This window comes from Copidosoma floridanum, unplaced genomic scaffold, assembly GCF_036245765.1.
Source record: "Copidosoma floridanum isolate Cflo_tuat_1 unplaced genomic scaffold, Cflo_Japanese_pri ptg000009l, whole genome shotgun sequence".
In the NCBI taxonomy this organism is placed as follows: Eukaryota; Metazoa; Arthropoda; class Insecta; order Hymenoptera; family Encyrtidae; genus Copidosoma; species Copidosoma floridanum.
Window position 1 is genome coordinate 7,746,751 of NW_028321886.1, and position 16,298 is coordinate 7,763,048.

The 16,298-nt window shown below is 41.8% G+C and overlaps 1 protein-coding gene across 3 annotated transcripts; it reads left to right on the top strand.

The window, feature by feature from the left end:
• Positions 1 to 2,087: 2,087 nt before the first annotated feature.
• slgA (proline dehydrogenase slgA) lies at positions 2,088 to 16,298 on the top strand. Of its 3 annotated transcripts, XM_014361277.2 has the most exons (12): positions 2,091 to 2,811; positions 11,275 to 11,483; positions 11,583 to 11,764; positions 11,843 to 11,907; positions 12,044 to 12,228; positions 12,522 to 12,524; positions 13,016 to 13,190; positions 13,291 to 13,401; positions 13,502 to 13,633; positions 14,018 to 14,217; positions 14,285 to 14,373; positions 14,465 to 16,298. In XM_014361277.2, exons 1-12 carry the CDS (start codon positions 2,518 to 2,520, stop codon positions 14,668 to 14,670), a joined length of 1,851 nt encoding a protein of 616 aa, XP_014216763.2. In that variant the 5' UTR covers positions 2,091 to 2,517; the 3' UTR covers positions 14,671 to 16,298. The 3 variants fall into 3 exon arrangements, with proteins under 3 accessions (XP_014216762.2, XP_014216763.2, XP_014216764.2); XM_014361278.2 differs by lacking the exon at positions 12,522 to 12,524 and having other exon boundaries at positions 2,092 to 2,811; XM_014361276.2 differs by lacking the exon at positions 12,522 to 12,524 and having other exon boundaries at positions 2,088 to 2,811; positions 11,583 to 11,907.

The following is a 16,298-nucleotide window of genomic DNA, read 5'->3' on the forward strand; positions in this document are numbered from 1 at the left end:
ATTTTGTTTAAAATTAAACGGAGTTTGCGATGGGAACACGAGTTAAATTTTGGAAATTGAGGAGTATAAATCTATAATTTTTAACCACACAAAGGAATGAAAGCTAAAACTCATTTGGATAATAAAGGCTACTTTCATAAAATATTTCTACGTAATGGTACATATATTTGTAACACATGTAGGTATGTAGACAATTGATAGTTCTATAATGTATTGTATTAGCCAAGGAAAAAAACAATTCTACGAAAAATAATGACTGACTCACTGCTCGACTACTACCGAAGTGAATTTAACCAAAATATTAAAAGTTATTGTTAACATGAAAGTTGCGTTGTTGAAGCCCATGTATAATTAAACTCTAGATTGCTTGTATGGTTAAAAATTTAAATTATTCTCCCCTTTACTTATAATATACAGTTTCTTTATATTCACAGAAATTTGCTCTTAAGGTTTTCACACAATGTTCAAGCCCGAGTTAAGACAAAGAAAATTAAAAAAAAAAATGTTGCTCATGATTTTTTTTGGCGATTACTTATGAAAAAATAATATATTTGACATGCATGAATGTTTCATAACTCATGTTGTAAAGAAATTATCATGGTATTTGAAACAATTGATAGCTTTATGTATTTTATAGGAAACTTGAAGGAAATTTTTTTTACTACAAGTGTAGACCTCATTGCTTAAGTCAGAACTTGTTTATTGTTATTATACTCTCATGAGTTGCGAAACTCGTTCGCGTCGGTATTGAGTTTCCAATACCCTGGACACTCTGCAATTGTCGGTCGAAGCGTCACCTGTTTCATTTACACTTATCGACACGATAAATGTGTCATATTTTATAAATATTTACTCATTTTGTGCAATTCGAGCTCTAGAATGGTGCCAAGTACCTTTTTATAATTGTAATCAATAATTATGTTACGCGTGATTTTCCATCATCATAATACATACATCTGGAGATGAAAAAAGTTACATATGTGTGTTTTTCGAAATAAAAAAAATTACATTTTTTTACACTCGCCAACCCTTACTTTGATTTCTCAAATTCCTATTTGTTCACTTGCAATGAAAAATAAGCGGCGTCCCCTGCAGTTGCATTTATAAAAAAAAGCCGTCAAGGTTTGTAAAAGTATAGTTGAAGACACGTGTTTTTAACTGAAAAAGGACATGATGCACTTTTGTCCCAAAATGGCCCTTGGGACGAAGAACAGCCATCGCCGCATTGACAAAAGATTCAGAGTCCATGTGTATACACCTATATCCGTGCATATTGTAACATAATCTAAGAAAAAACTACTGTAGCCTCTAATACGAAAAAAACAGTTGCTCGGTGCACCGACGGGACGGTTAACAGAGGGAAGAAAAGAAAAGTCCATTCACGCGGATAAGGAGAGTGATTTTTTTTTTCCTATCATCTGTAGCGCCCACATAAGTCACTGCACCAGTCTTTCCAAATTGTATCGGTCCCTTGACACACATTGTGCACACGGATATATAGACACGCCTCCTAATATTATATTTTGTAGCCCGTATCCACGGAGATGATTCAATGTAACGGAGAAAAGCGAGGTGTGCACGCGGCCGAGTATAAACGGAAAGAGAAAAACGGTCTAAAATCGATAGGTGCACCGACGGGGGTGAAGTGGGACAGCCAAGTTCATGTTATTATAATAGACAGTCGCAAGCGCCTAGCCATCCCGGAAAGGCTCGGTTTATATTACCCCCCGAACCGATTTCTTCTTTTGGCTCGCAGGAACCGAAAAGAAAAGAAAAAAAAAAAAAAAAACCCGACTTGCCCCGCTGTATACACGAAATAACTTTTGGGCTAAGCGCAAAGGGGGCTCGCGCGCGTCTATATATGCGCGTGGGCTCGTTTCGGAGTTTTTGGAGCAATCGGAGCACGAGCTTTGGAGTCGAGCCTCCCTCTGCTCCTGTATCGCATTCACACACACACATAAGCACCAGGCACATGTTGTACTTGTGAGCTAGTCGTGCTCTATACGCACCTTTCTCGAACAGCCGAGGAAAGAAAGATAAGGCGAAGAATAAAAGAACCGAGAAGGAAGAAAAAGAACCAACGCAGTGCGCCTGTGCTCAATCGCTGCCCGTACACGCTCGCACACCTACTTATACAAACTTACTATATCCTCCTCGGCGCTGCTGCTCGTCGTCGCACCACCAGTACGGCTCGAGCTAACCGGTGCGCGCTAACGTCCACGCAACACTCCGACGTTCGGACACTCGCTCGCTCCCGTGCATTTCGTATACACCACGCGCTGTAATATTCACGACGACCTACACCCCGTGACTTGCAACAGTGTCTTTCTACCACCAACCCCCCTTGGTTTGCAAAAAAGAAAGAAAAAAAAAAAAAAAAGAAGTTTTTTTTTTTTTAAATAAAACAAAGCCACAAAGTGTGTCGACTCCGCAGTGCCGGGGAGTGAAAAAAGGAGGGGGAGGGGGAGGGTGCGAGAGAGGACAAACTTTGTATTGTGAAAACCATAGAGCGAGCACATGGCGTTCCTGAGGAGGTTGCCGAGCCGCGGCTGTTTCGCCGCCAAGCAGCAGTTGCGGCAGGTGGTGCGCGAGAGCACGAGCACGGCTACGACGGCCGGCGCGGCGACGCACCATCAGGCCGAGGCTGGGGCGCAAACGACCGCAACGGCCCAGCGCCAGGTCGACCCGTTGGATCTCAAGTTCAACGATCCGGTCGCTTCCTTCAAGAGCAAGACCATGACGGAACTGGTCAGGGCTTACGTCGTCTATCAGCTCTGCTCCATCGAGTTCCTCGTCGAGAACAACATGAAGGTATGGATTTCTTTTTTTTTTTTTTTCTTTTTTTTTTCCCCCCCATTACGCGTACAATTGTTGGATAATGGGGCTTTTCGGGGATGTTTTCTTGTACATATCTGTACAGAGATCGGTGGTGACAAATCGTTTGCTCCCTTCGAGGGTAGCACATATTATATATATACATTTGTAGCCGACGCCTCGCAGGGGGTTGAATATATCTTTTTCTCTCTCTGAAACTAATCAAGGGGACGTGAAAAATGAAAAAAAACAAACAAACAAACGTGACCAATGAATTGATTACCCGGCGAAGCACCGAAGAGTCCTGTACGCGATACTGTGTGTGTGTGTGTAGACGCGCAAAGTTGATCGATGGCGCGGCACAGCAGCCGGAAGGGCAACCTATACCACTACTACTATACCATTGCCCGCCGTGCATGTGTTCCAACTCATGGGACTGCACCAGTCGCTTATGCCTCGTCGAGTACCTACTTACGTACCATTGACGGAAGAAAAAAAAAAGCTCACCGCCCACGTAGATACCGAAAAAAAAAAAAAAAAAAGAGAGCCAGGCGCAGTTGGGTTTTGGTGGGAAATTCCGTGAAAGTTGGAATTCTATGTGGGTGATGTATTATCGTGTACTACGGCTCATCCGTCTGTACACGTATATAGTTTGAATCGTATGCCGGATAAATTTCGGGTGAATCATACATTGGACTGCTGGAAAAATTTACGCTCATGCGATTGAGTGGTACACGAACATTTTCACTTGGGAGTTTGTCTTTATCGTGTGATTTTATGTTACGAGATCGATAAAGAGATTTTAAATATTTATGTATTTAAAGAAAAAAAACAACAACCTTTCGTGCGTCTTTCTTTTGAATATGGGGGAAAAATCTGGAGACGCGGAGAGAGATAAGACTCATCTGGGTAAATATTTATTATTCTCACGAGTGGCTGGCAGGTACCGTGCCATTGGTCGACCGAATTTGGGGAGAAAAACGAGTTGATACTCAAGAGCAGTATAGCTTCTCGTGATAAGTACTCACCCGAGATTTTTTTACGTCCAATTTCACCGGTAATACCGTAACTTTGGCTCGACCTTCCAAAAGAAAAAGAAAAAAAATTACTCTTGCAAGTCAAAAAAATACTTTTTGCGGCGCAAAGTCAGATTGAAACATTTTCTTCTTTCAGACGAAGATTTCAACACACGTATATTAACCAAAGTTATTTTTCCACTCCGCCACTTTGACTCTCGAAACAAAATTATTCACAATCAATCCGTGGCCACATGGTCGTGTTACAGTTACATCGACTATTTTGACGTCCAACTCTGTGAACTCATAAACGCGACAAACACGTACACACCCCCAATGCGCAAGTATGTACGCTTTATACACCAACGGCGAAGTAAAGGAAAGCTTTCGCGGACTAATGTATAGAGAAAACGAGAGCTGGCGCTTAAATTTAGAAAACGAGGAGGGCTTTTGCTGTTAGGAGTGTTTTTTTTTTTTTTTTTCTCTTCCTCGCGTCCGTGCTCGTTGAGAATTTTTTATTCTTTCGGTACACGCTTGGCAAGGTGAAAAAGAACGGCTATACGGATGTGGTATCGCAAGTGCGAAGCTTCATTTTTCCGGAAATTTGTTTGAAACAAAAAAAAAAAATAAATAAATAAATTAAGTAGAATTTATAATCTTGGCGGGGGGGAAAAAAAGGAGAAGCAGACACTGCCGGCTCGAAGCGGAGCAGTGGGCCATAGTACGAACAAGAGCGAATTATCGGTTCATAGCTGGTGGACTTTAAATATACCGGATCCTCGTCATCATCGTCGTAATCACGAGTGTAGGTACGCGTGTGTTGTACATGTGGGACGGGCAACATTGTTTTCAAAACAACCGCCCATTGGTGGATTTGACGTATACCCTTGGATTACCCAAAGTTTTGTTGATATCCACTGATACTCTTTATTCCAGGACCCCACACAATATACCTACGGTAAAAAATAAAATGGCAACACGTGGATATTTTTTTTTTCCCTCGCGCGTAACGATAACATTCACATAGAGCTCAGTGACGGATGCCAATTACATGACAAAGGAGGAGAAAGAATGCAGCTCTTGCGTCACTGACGATCGGTTACATACACGCACGGTACGAAAGAGTTGCAATCCGAGCACGCGAAACTCGACTAGGCATAAGTATGTACTTGCAGGTATTATATCAATAATTGCTCTGTTGTGCTCTGCACGCGTATATGGGTATGCGAGTTTTGTTTTGTGATACGGTGATCGAGCGGTTTTCGGGGAAAACCACTACCCCTCGCGACGGGCCATTCTGTACAAAATCTCGGATGACCATATTGCGCGTATTAGTACTTATTTCACAGTAAGTATTTACTTCACGAAATCTCATGTGTATTTTTAGAACATTCGACATCACTTTATGAAAAACACATTTTTTTTTTTTTTTTTTTACAATGTTTTCTTAAAATTACCCATGCACATTAATTCCAATATACCCAACTAAAATGCGTTTTAATAATAGACCATTATACAAGTACAATCGGCAAGATAACTTCCTTCAACCGACCTACACTCGAGTATATAAGTTCCGTGCCTCTCCAAGGTTATTAGCTATATCATAATATATAATATATTCGAATTTAATAACTCACGCTTGACGTACAAGTGTATATAATAACCCAAGCGTTAACATGCAGATTACGGGTTTCGTTCATTGCTTCGTTTTAATAGTTTTCACCTTCACACGCGACCCGCCTATATGTAACTACAACGCGAATCAAAGTCGCGCTCGTTTATTCATTCATTTTTCCAAAAGTATATGCTGTATTATCGTTAGTACTTTTTGTCATTTCAATACGTTCACCAGCAAATTTTGAATCCGAAAGAGAAAAGGCCAACTCGCAGCGTTGATTATTTTCGATGCCATCACCGACACTAAATTTCCGTGTTTACAATCCGTATACGTGAGAATATTTGTGCTTTGTACGTGGTTAAACGTGACTTATCGATGAAACAAACTTATAATCCTGTGCGCCGATGGGATCGATGAACTTTTAAATTATGCGAGCAAACGCAAGACCGAGCCGATTTTCCTCATCACCGCGTGAAATCCGAAAAAATCCGGGCGCAACGCCGTCAGCATCCCACCGGCGTTGCGTAACTCTAGAGCCGGTCAAAAAGCTTGCGTTTGCGTCCGCACGTATAAGTAACGGCTTTGAAGAGTTTTTGTTTGCCGAAGCGCCCGCTAATAAATTCGTCCCCGCCGGCTCTATTAGCGGACAAACGAGCTAACCACGTCACGCACTTTTGTCCCTATCTTATGTATATAGTTACCGCTCGCGGAAATCTTTTTTGCGTCCGTTATTTTCCGCAGCCTCTTCCGCGCATCGGGTCCATGACCGGCCGATGCGGAAAATAGAAGGCTCATCGCGTGTGGGAGACCTTGTGCGGTGCATCAAGTTGATGGGTCGTTGACGTGATTTCGACGGTTTTTTTCCGCCGATCGATGACCATTCACTTTATTTTGGTCGTACAGTTACTCTGACCCTCTGTACATGGAGTGCGTATGGGAGAAAAAAGGGAACGGCTATATTTATCGCTTTGGGTTTGGAAAAAAAAAAAAAAAGGATTTTTAATTTCGGGGAAGTGCGCTTTCAAAATTGCGGGAAAAAAAAAAAAAGTGTTTTAATTCACTTGTATGGATTTCGAAAGTGCTTTTTTATCGCGACATTTTTCTCTAATGGCTCCATTCAATGGCCCGGCAAAAGTCAATGAGTTGTTTTTTATCTGTCCCTTGAGCCACACCTTATTCGGAATTTTTCCTCATTTTTTTTCGAAAGTGCCATACTTGTACACGAGGCTAAACAAATCCCGTGAACAATAATTGTCTACGCCATGGTCATTACATTTTTTTTTAACAAAAACTTGTAAGCGTGGGATGTGCCCAACGTATGCTTGACCTCAAACACGTTTCGTATGTAGAACAAGTGCATTCATTTCCGCTATAGGTCTGCGCGTGAACTATACAAAGGAAAAACTGTTTTTAGGGAAGGCAGTGTGGGTTATATATCGGAGAATACCCCAGCTTATCGATCTCTCTGCCACTTTGGTCACCATCTGCTCACTTTAACGTTTTCAAGCTTCCGTTTTTTTTTTTTCCCAAATAAATCTTAAGTCTCTTATCAGGCGATATGGTTCAAGATATATTTCTTTGAGGTATGTAGAAGACATTTTTTTCCAGAATTTCCGGCCTCCACATAAGTATTTATTTGAAACCTCGTTTTTTTTTTCCTCAAAATTCTTGTGCATTTCACGCCACCATCCCATTCAATTATTTTAATAAATAATGCACGATTTTTCCTTAGCATATACAATGAAATCATTTCGACGATAAGTGTTGTAACTTGACTATATAGAAACGATTAGACCAATCGACTGCGATAGCAATCGTCCGATACGGAGTCGAATTATTTTTCTAGTGCAATTACTCAGCCACTTGATACTTAATTGTACACGATACACGCAATTGTATTATTGATAAAAACAAAAAAAAACATGCGCATAAAAAAGTGACAAAGTGACTAAAAGTAGGAAAATAAAGGAAAGGGAAAGCACAGCTGGTTGGATAAACTCGTCTCGGGGAAGTCCAATATCTCGTTAATACTCTGAGCTTGATGATTTCACTTTTTGTACCAATCCCCCCCAGAAATGTTGCACTTACACGTCAGAATGAAGGAGGTAATGCTCATCACGCGTATAGATAAATGTATACCTGTACGATAGGCGTGACACAGGCGTATCGGGAAGCACGTGTGTAACTGTAAAAGTGTGCGTGAGAGAGTCAATATCCCCCTCCTTCCCGCGTCAAGGCTGTCTGGCCAGCGTCTGGCTTTTCTATCGTCGCGGGAATGCGTTTTTATCCGTCATGCCGATTGTTCATAGACTCACACGTGAGAAACTCCAATTGGTTTTTTTTTTTTTTTTTTTCGACCCTTTTTTCTTTTGTTGAGAAAATGTTAGTACTCGTTTGCTTTTGGTTCATCACAACGCGCAACTAACGATTATTGTTTGTTACACAATTAATTTATATTCAAATGTGAGTGTATTGAGATTCAAATAAAAAATTTACTTTAAATGCACTTTGTGCTATTGTGTTACGACGTGTGCACTTGCGACCTATAATCTACAAAACGGTGACTTCTCAATTGTCAGAAACGATGATATTGATTTTATATTTATATCATATTGATTTTTCCCAGAGCGTCATTGCAAAAAATCCAATATCCAAATGAATCGTCCCCGATAAGGAGCTAGACCCGTTAATTTGTACAAGCCCCGATCACGATATCGATAACTTGATGAGTTAAGGAAGCACTATCGCATTGGGAAACCATGTGCGGATGTAAATTTGATGTTTTTAATACTGGTACAAAAAAGATAAGAGAAGAATATGATTTTTCGTCTTCATTTAAATAAGAAAATAAATCGTGACGCCACTAAACTCGATGAAAAATAAAATTTTCCGAGATAAGCACTTTCTTCCCGACTAGAAAGTTGTGGATTTCAGCGGAGGCACTAACGCCGTACATCGAATCAATGATAATTTTGATCAACTGTAACCACGTAATCACGATTGTCATCGGTCACATTTTCAGATGTTATAGGTGGTACAGCTCAATTATTTCCTGCAAGTGAGCCCCGCAAGTCACGATAAGACTCGAGACGTCTGCAGATCCCCCACCCCTCCCCTGGTACTAAACCCTGGTTTTCCCTCAATTGTCGTAAGAACCGACGACGTATTATGCCGCGAGCTTTCATCCTCCCCGACGCAGTGACTCTCGTGTCGCAATATCAGGAAACGAGTTATTCCCGGCACTCGACGATTTACAACACCATTTGCATCAGCGAATCAATTGAAATAAAAATAAAATCAACTGCTTCTCACCATCCGCTCTTATCAACTTCGAGTCAAACATACACGGATAAGCCATAAATTTCCGTACAAAAGAGCGGCGCGTGCCACTTGCCCAGACAATGTTGTCTTTCCCTCAGACCCCCCTCGTTTTGCGTCCGCGGACTCGTCATAACTCCCGCCTGTTCCTTAATATATACCTCGTTGCGCAAATTTACCTCCGGCAAACATCGAGTGGACGATACACAAACAGGGTCCGGGAACTTTTTTTTTTTTTTTTTTCCTCTCGCTTTCACACACGTGCGCGTCGATCGAACAATCGCTCTTTCCGCGTGACGTTCGACTTGATGGGCAATCGCGGCGGCTGTTTTTTTCGGAAATCAATACGAAATGTGTCAATGATGGATATTTTTGGAATACATCGCCTTTGTACGAGGTGTGTGATTATGGAAAACAAGTCAAATACAGTAGGCAATCGTACATATTATATTATGTTCAAAGCGTGATAAAAATGTACAGTCATAATCGAGTTTTGCGCGCAACTGTGTATATTTTTATGTTAACGTCTGGCTGGTGTTGAAAAAAAAAAAAAGGGGAGGGTGGAAAAATCAAGCATCCGGTGTGTTGTTGCGTCGCAGCTTGCAACACCGTGATTCGCCGGCCAAACGGGCACAATTGTTTAGCACCATCTTCTTAAATGATCAAGAGCACCGAGAGTGACGGCCAGACCTCTTTTTTTGTGCTATACACCTGCTATCGTACTCGAGACTCTGAAATGGTGATTAAGTATTCTGTAGCGTGACCATCGAATTTTCGTTTTGCAAAAAAACAATAACAATCAGTAACTTAATAAAGATAATTTTCGGTATCCATCGAGTAGAGATTTTATCATCACAGAAATGTACATTTCTCGGAACTTACCACTTGAGTTGGCGTGAGAAAAGTTCCTTTGTAGTAAATGCAGTGGTGAATGTTTACCTAAAATTGACTACGAGTGTCTTTTGAGCGAAAGAAAAAAAATGGGGTCCCCCGCGCGAACACCTTATTTGTTTGACAAAAAAAAAAAAAAAAAATCTACATAGTTTCCAAATTCTCTCGGAATTCGTCTCGGAGCCAAACAAACGACCTATTTACAGAATGGCCAAGGTGGACGCTCAGCGTGACGACAGAAGCAGCGGTCATGGATCACATTTAGCGCCACAAAACTATTTGCTCCCATCATCGACGACTGTTTTACTCTGTAACGGTGACAAAGTCTGCTATTTATTATTGACCATTGGATGCAATGATAAATTAGCAGCTTAAAGCGAGTGAATGAATGATCCACTCGTACGAATTTTATAGACCGCAATACCCCACAACACTCGTACACGTACCTTTCGGCCCATGCAGAACAAGGTAAAACGTAACGAGCCACGCGGTAAGGCAGGTATAAGTAGATTCTCCTACATTTCGGAATTAGCGTGAGCTCGGGGTGGCAGCCGAGGTATTATATTTATCTCGTCGGGGAGCCCTGGCACGATAATACACACGACGCACATTTATATATATATACGCCACGGTGCAGTCCCATCTAGTCCACTCGCAATTGTCGTTTTACCAGTTGGCCACTGTCACCGGTTTGTGATTCGATGGTGCAGAACCCCTTAAGGTAAAAATGCCACACGAGCATCGTGATACCCATGATTTGTGCGCACAACATTATGGCGCGCGTATCATCATCAAGGGGACTCGATCCTCGGATCATTTTTTTATCTTTGTTCCAACCGGGGTATACTTGCAGTTGGCTCTAAAAGCGGTATTTTCGAAAAATTTGGCCAAACTTGAAAGAAAGAGTCGAAGGAGCACTAACTGCAGAAGAAAGTGTATAGCCATCAGCGTGTATACTTCCGAGGGTAGGGGATTGTTACCAAGGAACAATTTTGTTTGTCCGAAAACGTTGGTTTACGTCTGTTGTCGGAATTTTTTTTTTTTTTTTTTCATACGATCGAAGTGGCGAAAATATTTACTCCGTCGAGTAGTTGCGTAGTACGTACGTTGTAAAAACAATCGGATGGAAAATATCGGCCCAAACGTTTGACAATGTGGGCAAAAAGGCAAACACTCCTGATGTAGTATATAAAACAATGTCACCTAACTATACATCGGATTACCCACATAAGTATACATTTCAAATTTCCAAAAGTGCAAAAGACCTTGCCTGAACTACGGAGTTGCGTGGTTTTTCCGACTTGCCATTCGTTCTACGATCCTCATCCCCCCCCCTGCCCAACTTCTCCCTCTGCAACAAAATCCACATGCATACTTCAATACGTACATTTTTAAGATGCGCAAAACATACAGGCATAATGCGGTACAAGCCGGCCGGCTTTTATCTAACCGTTGGGTACCCGCATATAGAGCCGTAAATTAAAAAGTGGCGGAAACGCGTCCGAGAGTCTATTATTACTCGGACTAAATGAAATCCAAATTGAAATTCATACTATTATGTATAATATGCAAGTTTGTATCCCAACTAATTTCCTTGGCTCGTTTCGAATGTTACAGTTGATGAAGATCGCGGAAAAAGTGCTGGGCGAGCGTTTGTTCTCGACGATGATGAAGTCGACGTTTTACGGTCACTTCGTGGCCGGCGAGGACGAGATAAAAATCGCCCCCGTGCTCGGTAGACTGCGGCAGTTTGGCGTCAAGCCGATTCTCGATTACTCCGTCGAGGAGGACATTACCCAAGAGGAGGCCGAGCGACGCGAAGTATCGTGAGTTTTTTCTTTCTGTCTCTCTCTCCTTTTTTTTTGTTTAGCATGAAAAAAAAAAAAAAAAAAAAATTGTATTCATCACTTTGTATTATGTTGCAGGGCATCGGTGTCCGAAGCCGGGGACGAGAAGAACACGGGCACGATAAAGAAGTACCACGTGGAGAAGTCCTTCGCCGACAGGCGGTACAAAGTCTCGTCGGCGAGAACGTACTTTTACCTCAATGAAGCTTCTTGCGAGCGAAACATGGACATTTTCATCAGGTGCCTCGAGGCTGTTGCAAGTGAGTTTATTTTCAGTTTGGTGGAATATGTGCCAAATTACATTATACTTTTCCTTCATCGAAATTTTTGTTTTTCAGGTAATTCTTACGGCACGGGATTCACGGCGATAAAACTCACAGCCCTCGGCAGGCCGCAGCTTTTGGTTCGTACAAGTTGGAGTTTTCCTTTTTTTTTTTTTTTTAATTTAAATTTTCACATCAAAATCCAACCATAGTTTTTTTTTTTTTTTGAAAGATTGTACAAATGGTCATTGAAAATGCGCTCCTCTGTAATTTCAGCTTCAATTGTCCGAGGTAATAATGCGAGCGCGCCAGTACGTCTCGGACGTGGTGGGCGGCCAGGGCGCGGTACTTGCGCACCACGCGAAGCCCGAGCTTTTCGAGAAAAAATTCAAGGAGGCGCGTATACGCGAGTGCGCCCCTGTGCAAAAGTTCTTGGATAAAATACAGTCGGACAAAGAAGGGTATGTGCGCTCGTATACGCCAACTTTTTTTATCTCATCATCATTTCTCCGATGTTTGTACGTGTTAGTGGGTGTGTGTGTATGCGTGATATTGTGTGCTCTATAGGTGTGTACTGTGCTGGGGTGCCATTGGGGAACTTTTATTCTTTTTTTTTTTTCCCCCCCATCACAATTGGGTCCCGCACGGGAAAGGAGAATCTTATTATTGATGTAAATGACGAATTTTGGCTCTGGTCTAATACATGGTATCTTTGTTTGTTTCCATAACGTGGATGCTGTCGTTGGATGCGCAGAAAGTAAGAAAACAAACAAAAAATCAATTCAACTTTTTTTAAAAATTTTATTTTCAATTTTGTTTTATTTGTTTTATTTTTTTCTCTCTCCACGTCACGATTTGTACTTTTTTCTTTTCGTTCGATCTTATCAATCCCGCAATTGCATCGTTCACGAGAGACAACCGTGAATGCGTTGCTGACAGTAGTAATTAGGCTCGTCGGTTGCAAATAAATACACCAGTCGAATCGACGAACGGCTTTTTTGAAAACCAATCACATAGAATTATTCGTCCCGGTTACACATACTTGTGCTTCTTAACACTTTGAGCGCACCCCGTAATTTTGTTTTACCCCACCGCGTTGTCGTCCGGATATTCATTGAAATTTGCTAAAAATATATACAAATTTCGATGAACAAAGTAATCATCCTCGCATTGTTTTCCATCGCTACACAAACGATGATACTTGTTTTGCCGGATGATAATCTGATCGACCGCTTTTTTTTCGTTCAGTGTTATCCACTTGTTCCCGTGGAGCGGTATCCTGGATGAGAACTACGAGCTGAGCGAGACCTTCCAGGTGCCGGACATAAAGACGGGCAAAATGGTGAAACTGATGACTCAACTGACCAGGAAAGAGGAGGAGATGTTCCGCAACATGATCAGACGGCTCAACAGCATCGTGGCGGTACGAGCTTTGCCAACCTGTTTTTTTTTTTTTTTTTTTTCCCCCCATTACACATGAAAAAAGAAAAATAAATTTAATCGTTATTTTTTCTTTTCTCAAGGTGGCCGACAAACTGGACGTGCGCATAATGATAGACGCCGAGCAGACGTACTTCCAACCGGCGATATCCCGATTGACCCTGGAGATGATGCGCAAGTACAATACAAAGAGGGTAATTAATGATTGTGCATTGGCAAATGGTCCGATGAAAATGTGTATCGTTGCAGAGGTTACAAGTGTCAAATGATGTCTCGTCTCTCCTCCCTCCCTAGGCCGTGGTCTTCAACACTTACCAGACCTACCTTCAGGACGCGTTCACCGAGGTCAAGACCGATCTCGAGCAAGCCGAGCGACAGAACTTTTACTTTGGCGCCAAAATCGTCCGGGGAGCCTATATCGAGCAGGTAACTATTACAGGACAAAACCTTTTTTCCTTTTTTCTTTATAAAAAGTGTTGTAAGGCTATCCGGCAACGTTTGTTTTTACTATAAATACACGACTACTCGTAAATATGCATGTCTGTCGTCAAATTCAACTCGTCACGTGACAATGGACATTGTGCCAAATACACGATTGCCGGATGCGAAAACATTGACAGATTTTTGGAGTTCGTCTCGGCGCTAGTTAAATTACGAGATGTAATAATTTATCAACGAATGCTGGGTACACACCTTTGGCTCGATACAACATTCCGTTCTGTCCCTCATGATGATCCTGTAGTCATCACGACTCATAAAATTCCCGTTCCATGTACGTTGTGATCGTTTATTTGAATTTTAAAAATAAAGGAGAGGGCACGGGCTAACGCGATGGGCTACCCGGACCCGACGAACCCCACCTACGAGGCAACGACCGACTCGTACCACAGGACCCTCATGGAGTGCCTGCGCCGCATGAAACAATACAAGGACAAAGGGGAGGATCCCAAGAAGATCGGCATCATGGTAGCTTCGCACAACGAGGACACCGTGCGCTTTGCCATCGAGAAGTAAGCCAATGTATGATTATACATGCCATCGCGTCGTTTACTCCACGACTTGATTTTAAATTCGCAGAATGAAGGAGATCGGCATCTCGCCCGAGGACAAGGTCATCTGCTTCGGCCAGTTGTTCGGCATGTGCGACTACCTGACATTCCCCCTCGGTTCGTACATCGGCGACGTGTATGCCAACTGATGGTATAGTACATATATGTAGCTGTGCTAATGTTTCGTTATTTTTGTCCATGCCAACAGGCCAGTCTGGTTACTCGGCCTACAAGTACATACCGTACGGTCCGGTGAAAGAGGTGCTGCCGTACCTGTCGCGGCGAGCCCAGGAGAACCGGGGCGTCCTCAAGAAGATCAAAAAGGAGAAGCAGCTGCTCCTCAGCGAGATCACGAGGCGCCTCACGCGCGGCCGTATCTTTTACACGCCCAAGGGCAACTACACCCCGGTCTGAAGGACTCGGGTGCAACGACTGACGCAAAAGGATCGCGCCGGGATCTATCGTACCTCCATTGAAACTCTACACACACGCTCATCCAACCAACTGTATACGGCTACGACTGGTCCATACGTGGTGCGAACTGCCTGTGCGGCTTTTAAATACACAACAAAGTAACAAGAGCAAACAGACAAACGTTCAAACATAATCATCCCCAATCGGTAATTGAGAGTCGCGCGAAATCACACGTGTTTCTCAGTCTTGTGTGATCGGTATGTGAGGGAGGGGGAATATCGGCGAGGCCGGGTTGATTGTATGGGTATCACGCAAACGGAGATGTATCTGTGAGATGCGTCGAGACGACTTATCGAATGAAATAGTGATTAAAAACTGAAGAAAAAAAAAAAAAAAAAAAACAACAAAAAAAAGTTTTATATAGTTTCGCCACCCGGACATCTCTACCGTCCCATTAGAAAATGTCACGTTACTTTCGCTTCCTCCGCTTGTCACCTTATTTTTCTTTTGTCTTCGTTAACTATATTATCCACGCTAGTGTTCGCTAAGTTATAATAGTCAATATAACGACGACGATCTTTGGGTCGTCCCTCTTACACGTAATGAATCTCAAGGTGTTGTGTGCAATCGTTGCGAAAGTTTACTCTCTGTGTTGCGCATATGTTTATCAAACGAGAGAATCTGCCGTTTCAAACGAAAATGTAGGAAAGGTGGGCAAAGCGAGGGAGAAAGTGCGAACTTTATATAGGGGGACGGAGGAGGTGATCCGAAAACGATGGTGGCAATTATACGTACGTAGCGCGTCGGGCACGCTAATATGCATTTCAGCGAGTTACGAATGAGGATGAATGAAGAAAAAAAAAAAAAAAAAAAAAAACTTTAACACAAACAGTTACTGCTGATCGCTGAAAAGCATTTCGTAGAGGCTATGATTGCGTCGACGAGTGTAGGACGTCGATGTCGGTAAAAAGCGCATGTAATAGATTCAATAGGGCGGACGTGGTTTTTCTTTGATAGACATACTTACCGCCCGCTGCAACGAGTGATCCACGTGCTTGTAGAAAATTAAAAGGCGTCGATTGTCTTCACTTTATTACTGTATTTTGTTACTCTAAAGACTTTTTTTTTTTTTTTTTTTTTTTTTACTTAAGGATAAAAATGATACGTTACGGCTTTGTATTGCACACTAGATGAGACGAGATTGAAAATTGGTGTGTGTGTTTTTTTTTTTTTTCAAACATCTGCCTTGTGTTTTTTTTGTTTTGTATACATTTGTTTGTCGTCACGATGAATGAAAGAATCATTGTGGTATGGAATTTGGTTGGGTTAGATAAGAAAAATAATTCTTTTTACAACGGATAACACACACGTTTTCTATGTATTTTTATGATTTTCGTCAGTGGCAGTTATTTGGAAAAGAAAAAGAAATGAGATATCAAATTATCATTGATTGTATTGCGTCGGGTTTTGTTTTTAAAAACTTTGGAAAATCACGAGGGTGATCGAGATTTTCAACTTTTATAAAAATAATTTTATTTTATACCTCATTTTAATGAATTTCATCGCAAAATACTTACTTCAATACGGTACCTCGAATTGATATTAACTTTTTATTTTCTTAGATGCAT